The following is a 21242-nucleotide window of genomic DNA, read 5'->3' on the forward strand; positions in this document are numbered from 1 at the left end:
CGGGGTAGAATAGGTCTTCAGCAACCCATGCTTGCCATAAAAGTCAACTATGCTTGTCGTAAGAGGTGACTGATGGGATCGGGAAATCAGGCACACTGACTTGGTTAATGCATCTCATCATATCCCAATGGATCGATGCTTATCCAGACTCAATTATTTACAGACCGCCATCATATAGCTGGAATATTGCTGAGTGCGGTGTCTACCAACAAACAAAAGAAAACAGATCATATAAAGATATGTCTTTTTCTATTTCAAATGTTTTAAATTCATTTCTTCAAAGTTTGCCTCAATAGCCTGGTATGCAATATGTACTTGAGTAATGCTTTATTCTTTGCACCTCCCATTACATTCAGTAAAAGGTGACTATGCTTGTCGTAAAAAGGCGACTAACGGGATCGGGTGGTCAGGCTCGCTGACTTGGTTGATACATGTCATCGATCCCAAATGCGTGGATCGATGCTCATGTTGTCAATCACTGGATTGTCTGGCCCAGACTCGATTATTTACAGACCGCCGTCATATAGCTTGCATATTGCTGAGTGCGGCGTTAAGCAACAAACAAACCAACCAACCAACCATTACATTCATACATATCAGATACGATCATATTCATTCAAAGTCATTTGCAGCAATTTTATTGGTTAATCTCATAGCTATCTCATACCAAGTCAGGAATGTTAGCATTGATGTGTCTATCATGCTGATTCAGTGTGTTCTTGTAGCCCCATGTGCCCCTACATCCTCAAGTGGGTGTGTGAGGAGAAGGCTGTCTCTGAGGACTTCGCCCTGGTCGCTGTGGTAACTCACCTCTTCCTCCTGTCAGGGCACATGTCCCAGGTCGACCTGGTTAAGCAGGTGTTTGAGTCATCCCTGGCCAAGAGGAACAAGCTTCTCAAATCATTAAAGAAAGGTAGGCCTGAATTGCCGACATTTTGTCCTATGCCGAGAGATCACCATTTCAGCAGCTAGCTGCATCCTTGACGATCCTGTGTATTATGTCTCAATGCTATTATGTTCATTACCCTGGACCTATTTTCCACCATTACTTCACTTTGGGGGTGCTATCACCACGTTCCTTGTCACGAACTTAGTACCTGTGAACATCTGGGTTAGAAAAGGTCTTCAGCAACCCATGCTTGTAAGAGGCGACTAATTTTATTGGTTGTTTAGGATCACTGACTTGGTTGATATATGTCATCGTATCCTAATTGCGTGGATCGATGCTCATGATGTCAATTTCAGGATTGTCTGGTAAACACTCGATTATTTACAGACTGCCATCAAATAGCTTGAATATTGCTGAGTGTGGCGTTAAATAAGAAACAAACCAAACCAACATGATTTAAATAAAATATTCATTTGTAATTGTCATGCCAACGACGTGTTTCATCTTCAGCTTGATTTGTCATATGCTGTTCATTTCTCAACACTCTCAAAGAAATCCTTCTATGATGTGGACGACTATGGGTTTTTTCCAGATTGGTTGCCTTCTTTCTTGAAAGTTGTTGGGTCCGGTCGCTCTGTGGACAGTTTTGTTGGTATGAATGAGATGCTGACAAAGTGTCTCGGCCAGGCGGTACTGAGGTGTCATGGCTCTGACTCGGTGAAACAGGTGAGAATCTGAGGCTTGTCACTCTCTCCTTGCAGCCTTCCTGGATTCTGGGTTTGAATCCGCGACCTTTGCTGGTGTGCGTGGTCAGGCTCATTGCTTATTTTTAAAATTGTTTCCCTTTCTTTTAAAGTTAAAGTGTCTGCCTAATTTCTGCTAAACAGAGAATAATCTATCCTGAAATATGGCACTGGAGCACTGCACAACTGACTGTGTGTTGTGTCTGGTAACATTGCTGACAGGCTGAGTTTGGACAGTGCACTAAAGACCCTGGTTCATTCCTCACCAGAGGGCACAGGTGGCCCAGTGGTCAAGGGCACCACAATACACTGTGCAGTGTTGGGACCCTTTGGAGAGCCAGAAACATATATTGAGTTTGAATCTCAGATTTGCCCCGCGTGTTTCTAGATTTGTCAGCACCATGCCCCTACTTGTTCATCACCTTAGCTGTATTTGCACATGATGCTGCCACACCATAATCTAACTGACATTCTCAAGCCTGCGTTACGCCGGACTCTCTCACCATGCTCACTCGTTCAGTTTTCACCCAGGTATAATGTCAGCTCATGTTTGTGCTATGGCTGTTTTGTTGCTTTACTATGTCAGCACATGTTCACTGAAATTGAACCACTTACATTTTTGTCAGATGTTTAATGGAATATGACTTGGTTGCCATGGTTACAGTTCCGAGCTCTGTATGATCTGAAAGACTCTTCTCCGAGACTGGGTGCTTTCACGTGCCTGGTGATGACGGCCATGTGTGAATCTATGACCACTACAGATGATGACAAGCTGAAGATACAACTTGGCCTTGAGCTGCTCCACATTGTGCAGAAGGTCACACTGGACAAGGTAATGACACAACTCTTGCTTTGCCACAAAGAAACCGAGTTTTTACATCATTTCCATTTCCTACCTCTGGTTGTCGTTGTATTCTTGTTCAAAAGTCTTGGATGGGTTTGAATCCTCCTTGATTCACTCTGATTGTGATGCCCAGGCACCATGCACCATGGTATCACCGAAGTGGGAACTGCCTAGGATCTGCAGTCATCACTGATGCATGACAGTTCAAATGTGGCTCATTTTGTTTGTCAGTCAGTCCATTCATTGGTCTGTCTATCGATATAACTTGAACATTTTTACCCTCAGTTTGAAAAAAAGGGGATATGGCTATCAGCTTGTCCGTTATTTGGGAGGTTTTTATTGTGTGTTTTTTTTGTCTTCATGACAACGGGTTGGACTTCTACTAAAATTGAGAGTAGTGCTTGTTTCTGGAGCAGAACTCCAAAACAGTTAAATATTTCTTGATTGAACTTGCTATACAGATCAGTCTAGTGGTAAACTAATGCCTTTTGATGATTTGGGATATTGAAAAATTCTGAACAGCATTATTCTTCACTGAACTGAATTTATCCAATGGCAATGAACCAGAAGTGTGGTACTAGTAGCCAAATTCCATTTCTGAATTGCACCAGACCGGGGTATATGTCATCCCCCGATGACTCTTGTTGGAACTACAAGATGTAGGATGATGAAAGATTGTAAGAATGAACCCAGCAATGACATCTCTCAAAATGGTCACAGAATTCTGATGGGACATGAGTAATCATTAAGATGTGTATTCCAGAAGCTGATGTCCACCAAGCACACCATCTCCTCATCGGGGAAGATATCTCTCAAGTCTGTCCTGCAGAGCTGTGTGGTCACCTTCAAGAAGAACGGCAAGATTCCCCCCGAGGTGCTGGTGCACCTGCTGAGGCAGCTGATCAGGTCGATGACCGTGCCAGAGGAGCTGTTGAGTAAGTAATACTCGTGGACCCCGGATACGTCCCAATCCTGTTCACTTTGCAGGTCTTCAGGCATAATTGTAAGCAGGTTTTACCCTTTGACATGTTTGACAAAGTTGGGCAGGCATTGGTGGTCCAGATGTCTCTGTCGCTGCAATTCGTTGTGGAGTTGCGTCCCTTGGGCACACCAGCAACCTATGATGGTGGGTTAGAATGAAAGTTTGCCCTGAGTATGTTTCTAGGTTTGTCAGCACCATACATGGCCTGAGACCTGCTTTACCTTGGGTTTCCCTCCCACATCAAGGTGACGAGCACTGATATAACTGGAATACTTTTCAAAGCTGCTTTAAACCCAACTCATTCACCATGTTCACACACTCACTTGAGTCTGGCAATGTGCAATACTTTTGAGCGTTACCATATAATCATAGGCTAAGCTTTCAAGAATGGAATATATTCTACTTATCATGATTCTTACTTGTGTCACTGTTATCATAATCTGTGTGTTTTTTTCGCTGGTTTTCTAAAAATGACCGTGTATGGCTTGTCACAAGAGTATATATATGTACATGTTAATACTGAAATATAAATCACCAAAAGCAATAGGCATGATAGGACTTGTTACTAGAGCTATGTGCCAATATTATTGCATAACAGAATTGTTCCTTGGCTTGTTGTAAAGTCATTTTGTTTGTTTGTTTGTTGTTTAACGCCGCTGTCAGCAATATTCCAGCACTATGACAGCAATCTGTAAATAATCGTATCTGGATCAGACAATCCAGATTGATATCATGAGCATCGACCCATGCAATTGGGATATGATGACATGCTTGAACCAAGTCAGCGAGTCTGACCACCCGATCCTGTTAGTCACCTCTTCTGACAAGCATGGGTTGCTGAGGACCTTTTCTAACCCAGATCTTCACGGTTCCATTAAGTCATTTATGAGGATCAGGTGGTTACACTGTGTGACATGGCTGACTGTGCCATCGTACCCGACAGATTAGACTGTTGATTATGGTATAGACCACTGCCTGCCCAAGACTTTTACTATTTTACAAGACATGATATGGGTAATGTTACTATGGCAACAACATTCACTCCCTCTATAGTCCAGAAGTCGAGACCAATAAATGTTACCATGGTTACTTGATATGTGTTGTAGAAACAGACTTCTGGTGTTTCCATGGTGATGGGAGGAAGGCCGATGATTGGCTGAAGACAGTGGTCCAGCTGTTTAACCTGCTGCTAGATCTCGTGGATGAACATGCTACCCGAGCACATGGGAAGAGCCTGGTTGCTGCTTTGATGAAAGTAAGAAGGTCTAACTGTTGATTCCTTGTCTATTAGTTAACCGTTTGACATGTAGCCTATATATATGACTGAAGTCTTTGAAAGGCATTTAGAAGTTGGAAGAACATGAATACATGATGGATTTATGGATAACAACTTCTATATTCTTTTTAACAATGTTTCAGGGCTACTTCTTGCCACAGTATAAATGACTTTATCCAAAAATATTCAGTATCATGAATTTTTAAAACAAGACTATATTATTATTTTGATTTTGATTTTCGATGGTTATGAGGAACAACTGAAGGGGAAGAAATATACAGTAAACTATGTTTATAACGAACACGTTTATAATGAATTGATGGATATAACATGCTGGGTTTTTTGTCTTGGACATTTGCAGTGTATATGCTGTATATATGGTTATAATGTACAAAGGTTATATGATGTACGAACTAAAATTAGTGGTCCCTTTGAGTTCATTATAACCGTAGTTTACTGTATAACAAAATAATTCTGAGGTAATTCATTAAAAACCAGCGGTGTTTGTATGTTAAGGCTGTAGTACTTCTGTCCCCGGCAGTGATATGGCTGGAATGTGTGACTAAAACATCATATATAACTGGCTAAGTACCCCATGCTTGTTGTAAGAGATGACTGATGGCAATGTGTGGTTACAGTGTGTGGTTACAGTGTGTGATTACAGTGTGGGGTTACTGTGTGGGGTTACAGTGTGGGGTTACAGTGTGGGGTTACTGTGTGTGGTTACTGTGTGGGGTTACAGTGTGTGGTTACTGTGTGGGGTTACAGTGTGTGATTACAGTGTGGTTGCAGTGTGGGGTTGCAGTGTGTGGTTACTGTGTGGGGTTACAGTGTGTGGTTACAGTGTGTGGTTACAGTGTGTGGTTACTGTGTGTGCTTACAGTGTGTGGTTACTGTGTGGGGTTACAGTGTGGTTACTGTGTGTGGTTACTGTGTGTGCTTACAGTGTGTGCTTACTGTGTGGGGTTACAGTGTGTGGTTACTGTGTGTGGTTACAGTGTGTGGTTACAGTGTGTGATTACAGTGTGGGGTTGCAGTGTGGGGTTACAGTGTGTGGTTACTGTGTGGCGTTACAGTGTGTGGTTACTGTGTGGGGTTACAGTGTGGGGTTACAGTGTGTGGTTACAGTGTGTGGTTACTGTGTGGGGTTACAGTGTGTGGTTACTGTGTGGCGTTACAGTGTGTGGTTACTGTGTGGGGTTACAGTGTGGGGTTACAGTGTGTGGTTACAGTGTGTGGTTACTGTGTGGGGTTACAGTGTGTGGTTACAGTGTGTGGTTACTGTGTGGGGTTACAGGGTGTGGTTACAGTGTGTGGTTACTGTGTGGGGTTACAGTGTGTGGCCTGGATGATTGTAATCATGCCCCAACAGCACGGATCGTTGCCTGTGAAGTACATCACTGCTTTGTCTGGCCTATTACTGGAATCGATTAAACTAGATTCTCTATAACAAGTGTATATTTTGGATTACATTTTCTTAGTCAAGTACAAATTCTAGTACTTTTGGCTGTAGTACTTCTGTCCCCGGCAGTGATATGGCTGGAATGTGTGACTAAAACATCATATATAACTGGCTAAGTACCCCATGCTTGTTGTAAGAGATGACTGATGGCAATGTGTGGTTACAGTGTGTGGTTACAGTGTGTGATTACAGTGTGGGGTTACTGTGTGGGGTTACAGTGTGGGGTTACTGTGTGTGGTTACTGTGTGGGGTTACAGTGTGTGGTTACTGTGTGGGGTTACAGTGTGTGATTACAGTGTGTGATTACAGTGTGGTTGCAGTGTGGGGTTGCAGTGTGTGGTTACTGTGTGGGGTTACAGTGTGTGGTTACAGTGTGTGGTTACAGTGTGTGGTTACTGTGTGTGCTTACAGTGTGGTTGCAGTGTGGGGTTGCAGTGTGTGGTTACTGTGTGGGGTTACAGTGTGTGGTTACAGTGTGTGGTTACAGTGTGTGATTACAGTGTGGTTGCAGTGTGGGGTTGCAGTGTGTGGTTACTGTGTGGGGTTACAGTGTGTGGTTACAGTGTGTGGTTACTGTGTGTGGTTACAGTGTGTGGTTACAGTGTGTGGTTACTGTGTGTGCTTACAGTGTGTGGTTACTGTGTGGGGTTACAGTGTGGTTACAGTGTGTGGTTACTGTGTGTGCTTACTGTGTGGGGTTACAGTGTGTGGTTACTGTGTGTGGTTACAGTGTGTGGTTACAGTGTGTGATTACTGTGTGGGGTTGCAGTGTGGGGTTACAGTGTGTGGTTACTGTGTGGCGTTACAGTGTGTGGTTACTGTGTGGGGTTACAGTGTGTGGTTACAGTGTGTGGTTACTGTGTGGGGTTACAGTGTGTGGTTACAGTGTGTGGTTACTGTGTGGGGTTACAGTGTGTGGTTACAGTGTGTGGTTACTGTGTGGGGTTACAGTGTGTGGCCTGGATGATTGTAATCATGCCCCAACAGCACGGATCGTTGCCTGTGAAGTACATCACTGCTTTGTCTGGCCTATTACTGGAATCGATTAAACTAGATTCTCTATAACAAGTGTATATTTTGGATTACACTTTCTTAGTCAAGTACAAATTCTAGTACTTTTGGCTGTAGTACTTCTGTCCCCGGCAGTGATATGGCTGGAATGTGTGACTAAAACATCATATATAACTGGCTAAGTACCCCATGCTTGTTGTAAGAGATGACTGATGGCAATGTGTGGTTACAGTGTGTGGTTACAGTGTGTGATTACAGTGTGGGGTTACTGTGTGGGGTTACAGTGTGGGGTTACAGTGTGGGGTTACTGTGTGTGGTTACTGTGTGGGGTTACAGTGTGTGGTTACTGTGTGGGGTTACAGTGTGTGGTTACAGTGTGTGATTACAGTGTGGTTGCAGTGTGGGGTTGCAGTGTGTGGTTACTGTGTGTGGTTACAGTGTGTGGTTACAGTGTGTGGTTACAGTGTGTGGTTACTGTGTGTGCTTACAGTGTGTGGTTACTGTGTGGGGTTACAGTGTGGTTACAGTGTGTGGTTACTGTGTGTGCTTACAGTGTGTGCTTACTGTGTGGGGTTACAGTGTGTGGTTACTGTGTGTGGTTACAGTGTGTGGTTACAGTGTGATTACAGTGTGTGGTTACTGTGTGGGGTTGCAGTGTGTGGTTACAGTGTGTGGTTACTGTTTTTGGGTTACAGTGTGGGGTTACAGTGTGGGGTTGCAGTGTGGGCTTACAGTGTGTGGTTACTGTTTGGCGTTACAGTGTGTGGTTACTGTGTGGGGTTACAGTGTGGGGTTACAGTGTGTGGTTACAGTGTGTGGTTACTGTGTGGGGTTACAGTGTGTGGTTACAGTGTGTGGTTACTGTGTGTGGTTACTGTGTGGGGTTACTGTGTGGGGTTACAGGGTGTGGTTACAGTGTGGGGTTACTGTGTGGGGTTACAGTGTGTGGCCTGGATGATTGTAATCATGCCCCAACAGCACGGATCGTTGCCTGTGAAGTACATCACTGCTTTGTCTGGCCTATTACTGGAATCGATTAAACTAGATTCTCTATAACAAGTGTATATTTTGGATTACACTTTCTTAGTCAAGTACAAATTCTATTTCTTTTGGGGCTTGAGTAACATCCGGGATTCGAACCCACACGCTCAGCGTGAGGCACCTAATCGCTATGTAACCCACTCAGCCACCGAGGCATCCACCTTCCCCGCTGACTGTTTGCAAATGATAAGGTGCTTCCCTCTGGCAATTCCACTTGAAAAGTACGGAAATTTGTACTTTACTTAAAAAGTGTAGTCCTAAATATAACATTTGTTACCACTTTCTATAAGGCATTGTGTATATAAAGATTTTTCAATTGTTTATATTTTCGTCTCACCTCAATGTTTATCTGTTCATGTGTTTTGAAGGGTCATTATTAACCGCTTCCTTTGCAGACTGTTTTCCCTGATAAGCTGCAGCTGCTGAAGCTGTTCTGCCTGCTATGGACCCAGCATGCCAACCCGCACAGAGCGGAGCTGGACCTGTCCGAGCCCCTCCAGGCCCGGGCTCTCTGTCTCGGCTTCATGCAGCTGCAGGCCATAGAGGAGAAGACAGCTGTGCAGGTCCTCGACAGACCAGGCCCAGGTACTGTGGAGTTGGGTTCTTGGTTAGACGTGGTCCCCAGCAACCTATGTTTGTTGTATGAGGCTACTAGTGGATCAGTGGTCAGGTTGGGTGTTAGGAATGAAAAGACAGCAGGGTCAAGACTCAGTTGGGGGATGGGGGCCCAGTCGTCTAACTCATCATGATTTGCTGTGCAGAGTTGCATCCCTTGGGTACGCAAGAAACCTATGACTGTGGGTTCAAATCCCGCTTCGCTCCAATTAAGTTTCTAGGTTTGTCAGCTCCATACTCCTGCTTGTGGGTGTCACCGAAGTGGTGAACGACTGAGAACTGCATTATCTGGGCTTTCCTCCTACATTAAGCTCACACGCCGTGATATAACTGGAATACTGTTAAAAACAACGTAAAACCCAACTCACTCACTCACTATGGTCTGCAGTCATATTGCTGGAATATTGCTGGTTGTAGAGTTAAACAACAAATAAAGTATGTTTAGAGTATGTAAAATAGCTATTAAACATGAAAAGTTGAATAACACCCTTCTTCACATCTCTCAGTCCACTCAGACACAAGTGAAGTCCTCCGCATTCACCTAAGACGTATCTCCTTGCCACTATCTTCAGGCTCGACCAAAGAAACATTGTATTCCCAAGTTCTAAACCATCTTCCCGAGGCAAGCGTGTCCACTAGCCTATATCAATGCCTTGTTTCTACCCTTATCACATCAAGGCCACTTTTCTTGGCTCGACCCTTCGCCACCTCCCGTAGATCACAAGTTGTGGATGTTGATTTTGTGAAATATTCTCTGATTGGACTCGATATGTTCGATAGTCCAGTAATATTTAGCACAGCAAAGTGGGCTTGATGTGGCAAGGGTGGAAACAAGACTCGGGAAGATGTCGCACATTGCTCTTACAACCGAAGTCCTACCTGGAAATGAATGATGATCTATCAGCGTGTTCAGGACTCTGTTGCCCAACATGACCTCCATGACCCTCGTGACATCTGGTGTCGGAAGACACGCCCTCTATATGTTATTATTATCCCCCGCCACGAAGTGGGGCGGTGGAAATAGGAATAGAGTTCGTCTTCCGTCTGTCCGTCCTTCCATCCGTCCGCTTCTCAAAGGGGACAAATAATCTCAGAAACTATTTAAGTCAGAGAAATGGTAATTTTACACACTAATGTTAGTGGTCATGATCTCAAATGAGTTACAGAGTTATGGCCCTTGCTCCATGCTTTTCAACTTAGTGCATACTGTGTGAAATGGGACATGTTTTCTCAGAAACTACTGAAGTTACTTGAAGGAAAGTTTAAATGCTTATCAAAGAGATACTTGTCAAGACTGGTCCCGTCATTTATTATTTTGGACAGTTATGGCCCTTGTTCCCTGCTTTTCAACTTAGTGCATACTGTTTGAAATGGGGACAAGTTTTCTCAGAAACTACTGAAGTTACTTGAATGAAAGTTTAAATGCTTATCTCAGACAAAGTTTGAAAATTGGAGTTATTTAGCTTAATGCAATGTGTGTGCAATGGGGACCATCTTTCTCAGAAACTCCTGAAGTCAGCAGATCTTTTCATGATGCTTATCAAGACTGAGTTATATTATCCAGAGAAGGGGCCTTTTGTGTATTAATTTCACATTTGATCATTTTGTCTGATGTCATAAGGCAACCAAAGTGCCTATCTCTTCTTAAGGCTTATAGCACTCTTTTTTATATAAAATAAACAGAATACTCTGATTATGGAATTATTTCATTGAATTTATAACCTTATTACAGAAATACAGGGCAAATAGAACCCTCACTGATTACCAAGGTTTGAATAACTGTTGTCAGAAACAAGAATATCTTTTAAACTGGCCTGACTTAGATTACACCTGGAAATAGGTAAGTGTAGGTTCCGTAAAGGGACATCTTAAGTTGCCATTTGAAATAAAGATGAAAGGATCACAATAACACGATGACAGCAGAAACTACCCTGCTGCCATTTTGAGGTACTTATTGAGGTTGAAGATGACAGAAAAGTAAGCATGATGTTCACTAATTATTTGCCCTGCTGTCTTCCCCAGTGTTGTGCAGTCTGCTGGTGGTGTTCTCCAGCCCCCATGATCGGCTCCGGGAGCTGGCTCTACACTGCCTCGGCACTCTCTACAAGCAGTGCGGCACAAATACCGCCCTGTACAAGTCACTCCTGGAGACTGTGCTACTGAGTCAGGAGGAGCTGTGCAGTGATCCAACCTACATGGCACAGGTTAGTCTCAGCAGTGTCGGTCTAAAGCCGTATCCCTCACACAGGGAGCAGTTCAGTTAAACATTCGTTTTGTTAAAGGAAGTCATTGAGTGATACCCAAAGGCTTTAAGACCTAAAGTAACTCATGATCAAAATATTTCTTTAAAGGAAGTCATTGAGCGATACCCAAAGGCTTGAAGACCTAAAGTAACACATGATCACAATATTTCTTTAAAGGAAGTCATTGAGCGATACCCAAAGGCTTGAAGACCTAAAGTAACACATGATCAAAATATTTCTTTAAAGGAAGTCATTGAGCGATACCCAAAAGCTTGAAGACCTTAAGTAACACATGATCAAAATATTTCTTTAAAGGAAGTCGTTGAGTGAGGTTAAATGAAATGGGTCACCCCAGTGAAGAAATTTTCCTCAATTACCTAAAAATCACCTCTGAGTTTTTTAGTTTTTTAAAAATAAACAGGATGATAAACATGGAACAGACTGTGGCAGATTAGAGAATTCCTGGCTGAGGTACTAGGTTCACTGCAAAACAGTTGTCTTTGATGACATGTCATCTCAAAGTTGTATCGGTTGCAGGTGTTTGTAAACATGATCGAAAAGACGGTGGCAAAAGAAAAGATGTCTTCTCCCAAACAGCGACGCAGGAGGTCACGCTCACATTCCTTTGTATCAGGGGCTGTCGAAAACTTATTGGAGGTTCTAGTTACCACGACAACGCCCCTATGGATCGTCAGACCACTTCTTGGAATCTTCCACTCTGTCAACAATGTGGTGAGTGTTGTACATTCTTGTACAGGTTGATGTTGGAAGTCTGTGTTGGATGAGTAAAGTTGGTTGGTTGGTTTGTTGTTTTACACCGCACTCAGCAATATTCCAGCTATATGACAGCGGTCTGTAAATAATCGAGTTGGGACCAGACAATCCAGTGATTAATATCATGAGCATTGATCCACGCAATTGGGATCGATGACATGCATCAACCAAGTCAGCGAGCCTGACCACCCGATCCCGTTAGTCGCCTTTTACGACAAGCATAGTCGCCTTTTACGGCAAGCATGGGTTGCTGAAGACTTATTCTACCCCGGAATCTTCACGGGTCTTGATGAGTAAAGAATATAGGCAAGGGTTTCTTTCAAGTAAACATTCAAAACATCAGACTGAAGTCCTCAGCAATTGATGTAAGATAGCTATGTGATAAATCACAAAGAACAATGAAGAACGAAGCATGGTTTATTTCATGATAAAGCGTTGTTCCATCATGATGTCGTTTCTGGAGATTCAAATATGTGCTCGCAAAATGATGATGTCATATATTGGACGATGTTATTTTTGAGAGAGAAGTGTCTAGTAAGTTGTTCCCCATAAATGTAGCTGGGCTACACAGATAAATGCAGTGACTTAACAATCACATCCAAAAGTAGGAGAGATATATTGAGAGTACGGATGATCGATGTTAGAATATGCAGGAAATACTAAACTTAAACCACCTGTTCATAAAATCGACTTGTCCGACTTCATTATTATTTGGGTAAATATTTTAAATGCTTGTACATTTTATCAACATTCTAAAGAGGTTGTAAATAATGTTGATATCTCGTATAAGAAATAAACGACTCGTGGTCTTTGTTTATCATTCAGTGAAACTCTGCAGGAAGAATAAACCACATGGGGTGCACCAGTGTGTTACTGTACAATAAACAATGTCCTTGAGTCATTTTTTCTTAACTAAAAGCATCATGCTGTGTTGTTGCTCGGTCAGAAAAGGTCCCCATTTTGTAAGATCCGGATCAGGTGGTCACTGTGAGTAACATGGCTGATTGTTACCACAAAGGCATGGCTGTTGCTCATGCTATCAACCACTGGGTTGACTGACGCATAGCTGTGTAACAATATGACGACACAGTATTGTATCCTGGTATGAGGCCCACAATACAATACATTGAATTTCACCCCCTGTATCATGATACATATGACATAACATTTACAAGTTATATTGGTTTGAACGCATGAATAATAACAACAACCAGTTTATGCAGATTCTCCCACAAAGTATTTCCTGGTAGACTATACATAGGATATCCCAATGCCCTCTGGACTACCTGTTTCTGCCCTACAATATCCTATCTTCGATCATGGAAATTTTAAAACAATTGATTCAGGGTTGTGATTCTCCTGCAAAAAGACTTTTGGGTTTCACCGAAGTGGTAAACATCACTTGGGGCTTTCCTACCACTTTAAGCTGACACGCCGTGATATAACTGGAATACTGTTAAAAGTGGCGTTCAACCCAACTGACTGACTCACTCACAATATTCTAGCCCCATCTTCACTGTTAAAGCACCACATAAATCGTAAAACCATACTCACTCACTCATTATTGATGGTGTGGGCTATTGAAATGTAAGAGGTGAACTGGTGCAATTTCACCGCTTAGAATTAGCTCCGTGTTTGTGTGGCAGTTGAGAATCCTTGCATCATTTTTTATGCCAGAAGGCCGTTTGTCACTTTTCCATAATGTTTCAGGAAAACATGACACAGTTACTTCCCTTACTTGACCGTCTGCTCCAAGTCCCTGAGGATAAGTTTGGTGGCTTGGAGCTGGATTGTGTGGAACTGCTGCTAGGCAGGTACACCACAGAGACCATCGCCTGTGTCCAGGATTCCAGTCTGCCTCTCAACGTCCTTGTGAAGGCCATTGAGTCGACACTCAACCCAGTGCAGTCCGGTCGATCGGTTGCAGAGATGGCCATTGATCAGGTTTGGTATCCCCTATCTATTTATAGAAACACATTTGGTTTACGTTCTGCTCCACATCTCGGGCAGGGTGTAGTGGAGGATAATATTATGGCTCCGATATCTAGTTGGTAGCTTGGAGAGGTGAAATTGGGTTTATCGTCGTGTCCAAGATTATCACTTATATTGAAGTGCATGCACAGGATAATGTGGCTGCTTGTACTGATATTGACTAATGCTGGTTTTTATAGTGCTTGTCCACTGAGATACCATGCCATAGTTTACCATGCATTCCCAACTCAGACACAGTAATCTCTGAGCTGACCAGTTCTTGTTTCGTCCCCTGAATGCCGAGCGCCCAAGACCAAGAGGTGACCAAAGGTGGTCACATTGGCAACAGATTGAGTTTTGACTCAGAGGCAGTAAGCGGGTATTCCTATTAAACTGAAGCATACATCTCAGTGGGCCAGTACTATAAAACCGGCATAAGTCCAGACTAGTACAGGCTGCTAGACACACACACAAGCACACATATACACACACACACACACAGACACACACACACATGCACACAGACACACTCATGCACACACACACAAACATGCAGACAGACACACACACATGCACACAGACACACACACATGCACACACACACAGACACACAAACATGCACACACACACAGACACACAAACATGCACACAGACACACACATGCAGACACACACACACATGCACACAGACACACACAAACATGCACACAGACACACTCACAGAGACACACACACACAAACATGCACACAGACACACACATGTAGACAGACACACACACACATGCAGACATACACACACACACACACATGCAGACAGACACACACACATCCAGACAGACACACACACATGCAGACAGACACACACACATCCAGACAGACACACACACATGCAGACAGACACACACACATCCAGACAGACACACACACATGCAGACAGACACACACACATCCAGACAGACACACACACATGCAGACAGACACACACACATCCAGACAGACACACACACACATGCAGACAGACACACACACATGCAGACAGACACACACACATGCAGACAGACACACACATGCACACAGACACACACAAACATGCTCACATCCATGCATGTCGCTTTGTAAGTGCAATAATCTTGAATGTGGTGTCAAACCCAATTTCACCTCACAACTATACCAAAAGACGTTAAAAGATGGTACTTGTTGTTACCCTGTCTGGCGCTCAGCATTAAAGGGCTAAAACAAGGACTGGTCGGCTCGGAGTCAGTATACTGTGTCTGAGTGGGGTATTCATGTTAAACTGCGGCATGGTATCTCAGTGTGCTGGCACTATAAATCGGCATCAGTCCGGACCAGTACAAGCAGCCACACACACACACGTGCATGCACGTCGCTATATAAGTGCAATAATCTTGGACGCGACGTTAAACCCCATTTCACCTCACCTCACCTCACCCCACCTCACAACTCTACAATCTGTGTCTTATTTGGCTTCCTCACATAATAAGCATACATGCTAACCCACTGCTGAAATAATGTTATTACTGTTTAATGGGGTGGGAGCCAGAAACCTATGGGCCTGGGTTTGAATCCTGGTACGCCAAGATTTACTTTCTAGGTTTGTCAGCACCATACCCGTACTCATGGGTTTCACCAAAGTGGAAATGTCTGAGCCCTGCATCACTTCTGGATTTCCTCCCACATTAAGCTGACATGCTGCGATATAACTGGAATACTGTTCAAATCGGTGATAAATTCCACTCACTCACTCACTAGAATCATTACCTTTCAAAACTGTTTTGTTTACACCTCATACATGTATATAACAAATATGTGATTCTGTTAAATGAAACAAAAGATTCCCATGAGCTTTGATATAGATAGTCTCATTGACTGTAGATGGAAAACATGTAATGTGCATCCCTCAATACAGTGAGTTCCCTTACAGATAAGTCGTGAAGTGTACGACGGTCTGCCTACCAGATCAGTACAACAGGCCATCCTCAGCAGCCTCTTCACTGCCTGGCTCAACACCGCCAACATCAACGTGTCAAACAGCGTCCGCAAGACTGTCAAGAAAACTGTAAGTTTAGTCCGACTAAGGATGTGCCATCTTTGTTTTTAGAAATGAAAAACCTTGAATACATCACCTTTTTGACTGCTCATATTGTTTGGGTCATAGTTGGGCCAGTCATCCAAGGCCTATCATTTGCTATGCAGAGTTGATTCCCTTAGTCATGGCTGAAACCTATGATCATAGGTTTGAATCCCAAATTCACCCTGACCATGTTTCTAGGTTTGTCAGCACTATTCACATCTTGTAAATGTCTAAAACCTGTATTATGAAATACTGCCCAAAATAGCATTAAACTCACTCACTCTAGTTATGCCATGTGGGGATAGCTAATAGGGCTGGGACGAGTCCAGATTTACTACCTGGGTACCCACCCTTCTATTACCCAAACCTACCCGGGTCTCATGAGATATTTACAAACAGTTCGGTTGGGAAAAGTTTCACCATAGCACTGAAGTTGACAAAATGTTATCTTTATTCAAACATATGGAAGTTGGAAGGAATGAGTGCATAATGAGAAAGAACTGCGAACATTAGTGACTTGTAGTGTAACCATAGAGTTTGAGATAATTTTTGTCATTAGACAATATATCACGTGACTAACCACGGGTACGGGTAGTCCTGTGGGTACCCTGGTCCTACTCAGTTCCCACCCGACCCGAGTTTCCCGACCCAGCCCTTATAGTTAACAGTACCCATGTTTGTTGTGAGACTTAACTAGTGAGGATAGGGTGGTCCAGATTGTGCCCAGATTACGTAGATGGCTGCTTGATCAGTCGGTCACTGTTCTGCCCTTTGCAGACAGGAACTTTGATGACTGCGGTCTAAAACAACATTCACTCACTCCTGTTGAAACCTCTGTGAAGTCTGCCAAACTTTCATCTACACAAACCAAAGAATCCTACAGCTCTTGATATTTGTTGGACATGAGATAGCATGCCAACTATGTTACAATAGATTACAGGCTATTTAGTTGTTTTTTTTCAAATTTCCATGTTTTAAATGTGTTCCTGAGTTGATTAATACATGTTCAAATTTTTTCCTGTTCACAGCTTCATCTTCAAGCAGAACATATTATATCTGAACTGAAACCAGTTCTACAGATATCAACTGCTCGCAAAGTCCGAGAAGCTAAACGACAGAGAAAGTAAGAAACTGTGATGTGAAGTTGCTTAGTAAAGATTGTCAGTGTGTGCATCATCACCTATGTTGAACAAAAATGATATAGGCACAGTTTAAAGGTTCTCTTAATGTCAATGGATCCAATTTTGTAACAAATTTGTCAACTGTTTACAAATGCCGACCATGAAATCATGATTCGTCTATCTGTGAACCATTGCATCCCTCACTTGGCATGGGGAAATTGATGTACTTTTTTGGGGCAGAGTTGCATCCCTTTGTTGCCAGGATCTGCTGATTGTATTTGAATCCCAGATTCACCCTGATAATGATAATGTTTTATCAGCGTGTTTATTATGAGTTTCTTCACAGGGGTAAACATCAATGACCTTTGTCACTTTTTAACAATTGAAAAACTGTTGAAAAACATGTAATAGAAAAACATTTCAAAAACTGTTAAAGCTGTATTCAACCCCACCTTCCTCCTTCCTTCCCTACTTCCTCCCCATCCCACACTCAATCTCTCCTTCATCACCTCTCTTCCCACTCACTTACTTCTGTCATCTCTTACCTACTAGCTCCCCTCCCTCTCCAAACTCTTTCTCACTCCCCGATCCTAGTTAGAATAGATCTTCAGCAACCCATGCTTGACATAAAAGATGACTATGTTTGTCGTAAGATGCAACTAATGGGATCAGGAGGTGAGGCTTGCTAACTTGGTTGATGCATGTCATTATAGTCCAATTGCATAGATAGATGCTCATGATATCAATCACTGGATTATCTTGTCCAGACCTCCGCCATATAGCTGGAATATTGCTGAGTGTAGCAATAAACAACAAACAAACAAACCTCTCTCCCAACTCTCTCACTCAGTCACTAACTGACGTAACTCACTCACTCACTCACTAACTGACGTAACTCACTCACTCACTCCTGCAACCCCTTGACTCCAGGCTCCCAGAGGAGGAGAGCAGCACACTAGCTGTGTTTGATCGTCCTGAGTGGCAGCGAGTGGTCATCATCCTGGAGGCTGTCCAGGACAAGAAGAAGCTGGACAACAGAGCCCAACTCATCCCCGTCTGCTTCCAGGTCCTGGCCAAGTAAGTTGCTCAGGGACCAGTCAGTAACTATAGAACGACTTGGCAGAAGGATGGGGTAGACACCAACTAATCAACTGAAAAGTAGGTTCCTAAAGCATGTCTCTAATGGAGTTTCAGGGGCATGATTGGTGTCCGGTACCTTAGGCATATCTCACAGGTGCCCTTTAGGGATGAAGTACTTGAAGTAGGTCTACAGGGGGCTTAAAAGGCACAATTGGTCCCCATGCTCTAAGTAGGTTTCCAAGGGGGATTTCATGGAAAGAATTAGCCCCCAGTACTAATGCTTTACAATTAATGCGGACCTAAATAGACTCATTCTGTCCCTGACAGAGCGCTTGACCTGGAGGACCACAACAGTGCGGAGTACATCAAGCAGTTGCTGCTGACCACCATCTACAACCTGTGTAACAGGTTCAACACTGACCAGGACGGAGGTACCTTGCACCTGCAGTCTGCACCCTCACACACCTGCAGTCTGCACCCTTACACACCTGCAGTCTGTACCCTCACACCTGCAGTCTATACACCTTTGCACACCTGCAGTCTGCACCCTTACACACCTGCAGTCTGCACCCTCACACACCTGTAGTCTGCACCCTTACACACCTGCAGTCTGTACCCTCACACCTGCAGTCTATACACCTTTGCACACCTGCAGTCTGCACCCTTACACACCTGCAGTCTGCACCTTCACACACCTGCAGTCTGCACCCTTACACACCTGCAGTCTGTACCCTCACACCTGCAGTCTATACACCTTTGCACACCTGCAGTCTGCACCCTTACACACCTGCAGTCTTCACCCGCACACACCTGCAGTCTGTACCCTCACACACCTGTAGTCTGTACTCTCACACACTTGCAGTCTGTACCCTCACACACCTGCAGTCTGTACCCTCACACACCTGTAGTCTGTACCCTCACACACCTGCAGTCTGTACCCTCACACACCTGCAGTCTGTACCCTCACACACCTGCAGTCTGTACCCTCACACACCTGCGGTCTGTCCCCTCACACACCTGTAGTCTGTACCCTCACACACCTGCAGTCTGTACCCTCACACACCTGCGGTCTGTCCCCTCACACACCTGCAGTCTGTACCCTCACACACCTGCAGTCTGTACCCTCACACACCTGCAGTCTGTACCCTCACACACCTGCAGTCTGTACCCTCACACACCTGTGGTCTGTACCCTCACACACCTGTGGTCTGTCCCCTCACACACCTGCGGTCTGTCCCCTCACACACCTGCAGTCTCTCCCCTCACACACCTGTAGTCTGTACCCTCACACACCTGCAGTCTGTACCCTCACACACCTGCAGTCTGTACCCTCACACAGCTGCAGTCTGGACTCTCACACACCTGCAGTCTTTACCCTCACACAGCTGCAGTCTGTACCCTCACACACCTGCAGTCTGTACCCTCACACACCTGCAGTCTGTACCCTCACACACCTGTAGTCTGTACCCTCACACACCTGCAGTCTGTACCCTCACACACCTGCAGTCTGTACCCTCACACACCTGCAGTCTGTACCCTCACACACCTGCAGTCTGTACTCTCACACACCTGCAGTCTGTACCCTCACACACCTGCAGTCTGTACCCTCACACACCTGCGGTCTGTACCCTCACACACCTGTAGTCTGTACCCTCACACACCTGCAGTCTGTACCCTCACACACCTGCAGTCTGTACCCTCACACACCTGCAGTCTGGACTCTCACACACCTGCAGTCTTTACCCTCACACAGCTGCAGTCTGTACCCTCACACACCAGCAGTCTGTACTCTCACACACCTGCAGTCTGTACCCTCACACACCTGCAGTCTCTCCCCTCACACACCTGTAGTCTGTACCCTCACACACCTGCGGTCTGTATCCTCACACACCTGTAGTCTGTCCCCTCACACACCTGTAGTCTGTCCCCTCACACACCTGCAGTCTCTGCCCTCACACACCTGTAGTCTGTACCCTCACACACCTGCAGTCTGTACTCTCACACACCTGCAGTCTGTCCCCTCACACACCTGCAGTCTGTCCCCTCACACACCTGCAGTCTGTACCCTCACACACCTGCAGTCTGTACCCTCACACACCTGCAGTCTGTACTCTCACACACCTGCAGTCTGTACCCTCACACACCTGCAGTCTGTACCCTCACACACCTGCAGTCTGTACCCTCACACACCTGCAGTCTGTACTCTCACACACCTGCAGTCTGTACCCTCACACACCTGTAGTCTGTACCCTCACACACCTGCAGTCTGTACCCTCACACACCTGCAGTCTGTACCCTCACTCACCTGCAGTCTGTACCCTCACACACCTGCAGTCTGTACTCTCACACACCTGCAGTCTGTACCCTCACACACCTGCAGTCTGTACCCTCACACACCTGCGGTCTGTACCCTCACACACCTGTAGTCTGTACCCTCACACACCTGCGGTCTGTACCCTCACACACCTGCAGTCTGTACCCTCACACACCTGCAGTCTGTACCCTCACACACCTGCAGTCCACCCTCACACACCTGCAGTCTGTACCCTCACACACCTGCGGTCTGTACTCTCACACACCTGCAGTCTACACCCTCACACACCTGCAGTATGTACCCTCACACACCTGCAGTCTGTACCCTCACACACCTGCAGTCTGTACCCTCACACACCTGCAGTCTGTACCCTCACACACCTGCCGTCTGTACCCTCACAAACCTGCCGTCTGTACCCTCAAACACCTACAGTCTGTACCCTCACACACCTGCACACTGTACCATGACACACATACAGTTTATACCCTCACACACCTGCAGTCTGATCATTCTCATTTTAAAGTACAATATAACTCTTTGATTAACAGCTTGAAAGATTATTGACTATTTTCAAAATAGTGTTTCAAAAATAATATCAATTTCTCAGGAAATTTCCTTTCATTGTAAAGTATTTTCACATTGAGAATGTACATTAATCTCTGATCTCAAATTACATGATTAAAGTGCAAAATAAAACAATACCATGTGTATTGTACAAACAAAGATTATATGATTTGTGTAAGAGAGGGGAAGTGAGGACGATGCATCTACTGTATTGTCCATTG

At 44.5% G+C, this 21242-nt stretch overlaps 1 protein-coding gene across 3 annotated transcripts in view; it reads left to right on the forward strand.

Moving 5' to 3' along the window:
• LOC139479923 (HEAT repeat-containing protein 1-like) overlaps window positions 1-21242 on the forward strand; it is a 60168-nt gene that overhangs the window by 11233 nt on the left and 27693 nt on the right. For all 3 annotated transcript variants that reach the window (XM_071262846.1, XM_071262848.1, XM_071262847.1), the window contains exons 13-25: window positions 726-913; window positions 1482-1615; window positions 2297-2464; window positions 3240-3411; window positions 4565-4713; window positions 8644-8833; window positions 10886-11067; window positions 11644-11838; window positions 13591-13824; window positions 15793-15927; window positions 16971-17065; window positions 17994-18140; window positions 18471-18574. In XM_071262846.1, the coding sequence (XP_071118947.1) occupies window positions 726-913; window positions 1482-1615; window positions 2297-2464; window positions 3240-3411; window positions 4565-4713; window positions 8644-8833; window positions 10886-11067; window positions 11644-11838; window positions 13591-13824; window positions 15793-15927; window positions 16971-17065; window positions 17994-18140; window positions 18471-18574 (2093 nt within the window). The remainder of the gene's footprint in view (window positions 1-725; window positions 914-1481; window positions 1616-2296; window positions 2465-3239; window positions 3412-4564; window positions 4714-8643; window positions 8834-10885; window positions 11068-11643; window positions 11839-13590; window positions 13825-15792; window positions 15928-16970; window positions 17066-17993; window positions 18141-18470; window positions 18575-21242) is intronic.

Source organism: Haliotis cracherodii, unplaced genomic scaffold (assembly GCF_022045235.1).
Source record: "Haliotis cracherodii isolate W230 unplaced genomic scaffold, xgHalCrac1.p SCAF_4, whole genome shotgun sequence".
In the NCBI taxonomy this organism is placed as follows: Eukaryota; Metazoa; Mollusca; class Gastropoda; order Lepetellida; family Haliotidae; genus Haliotis; species Haliotis cracherodii.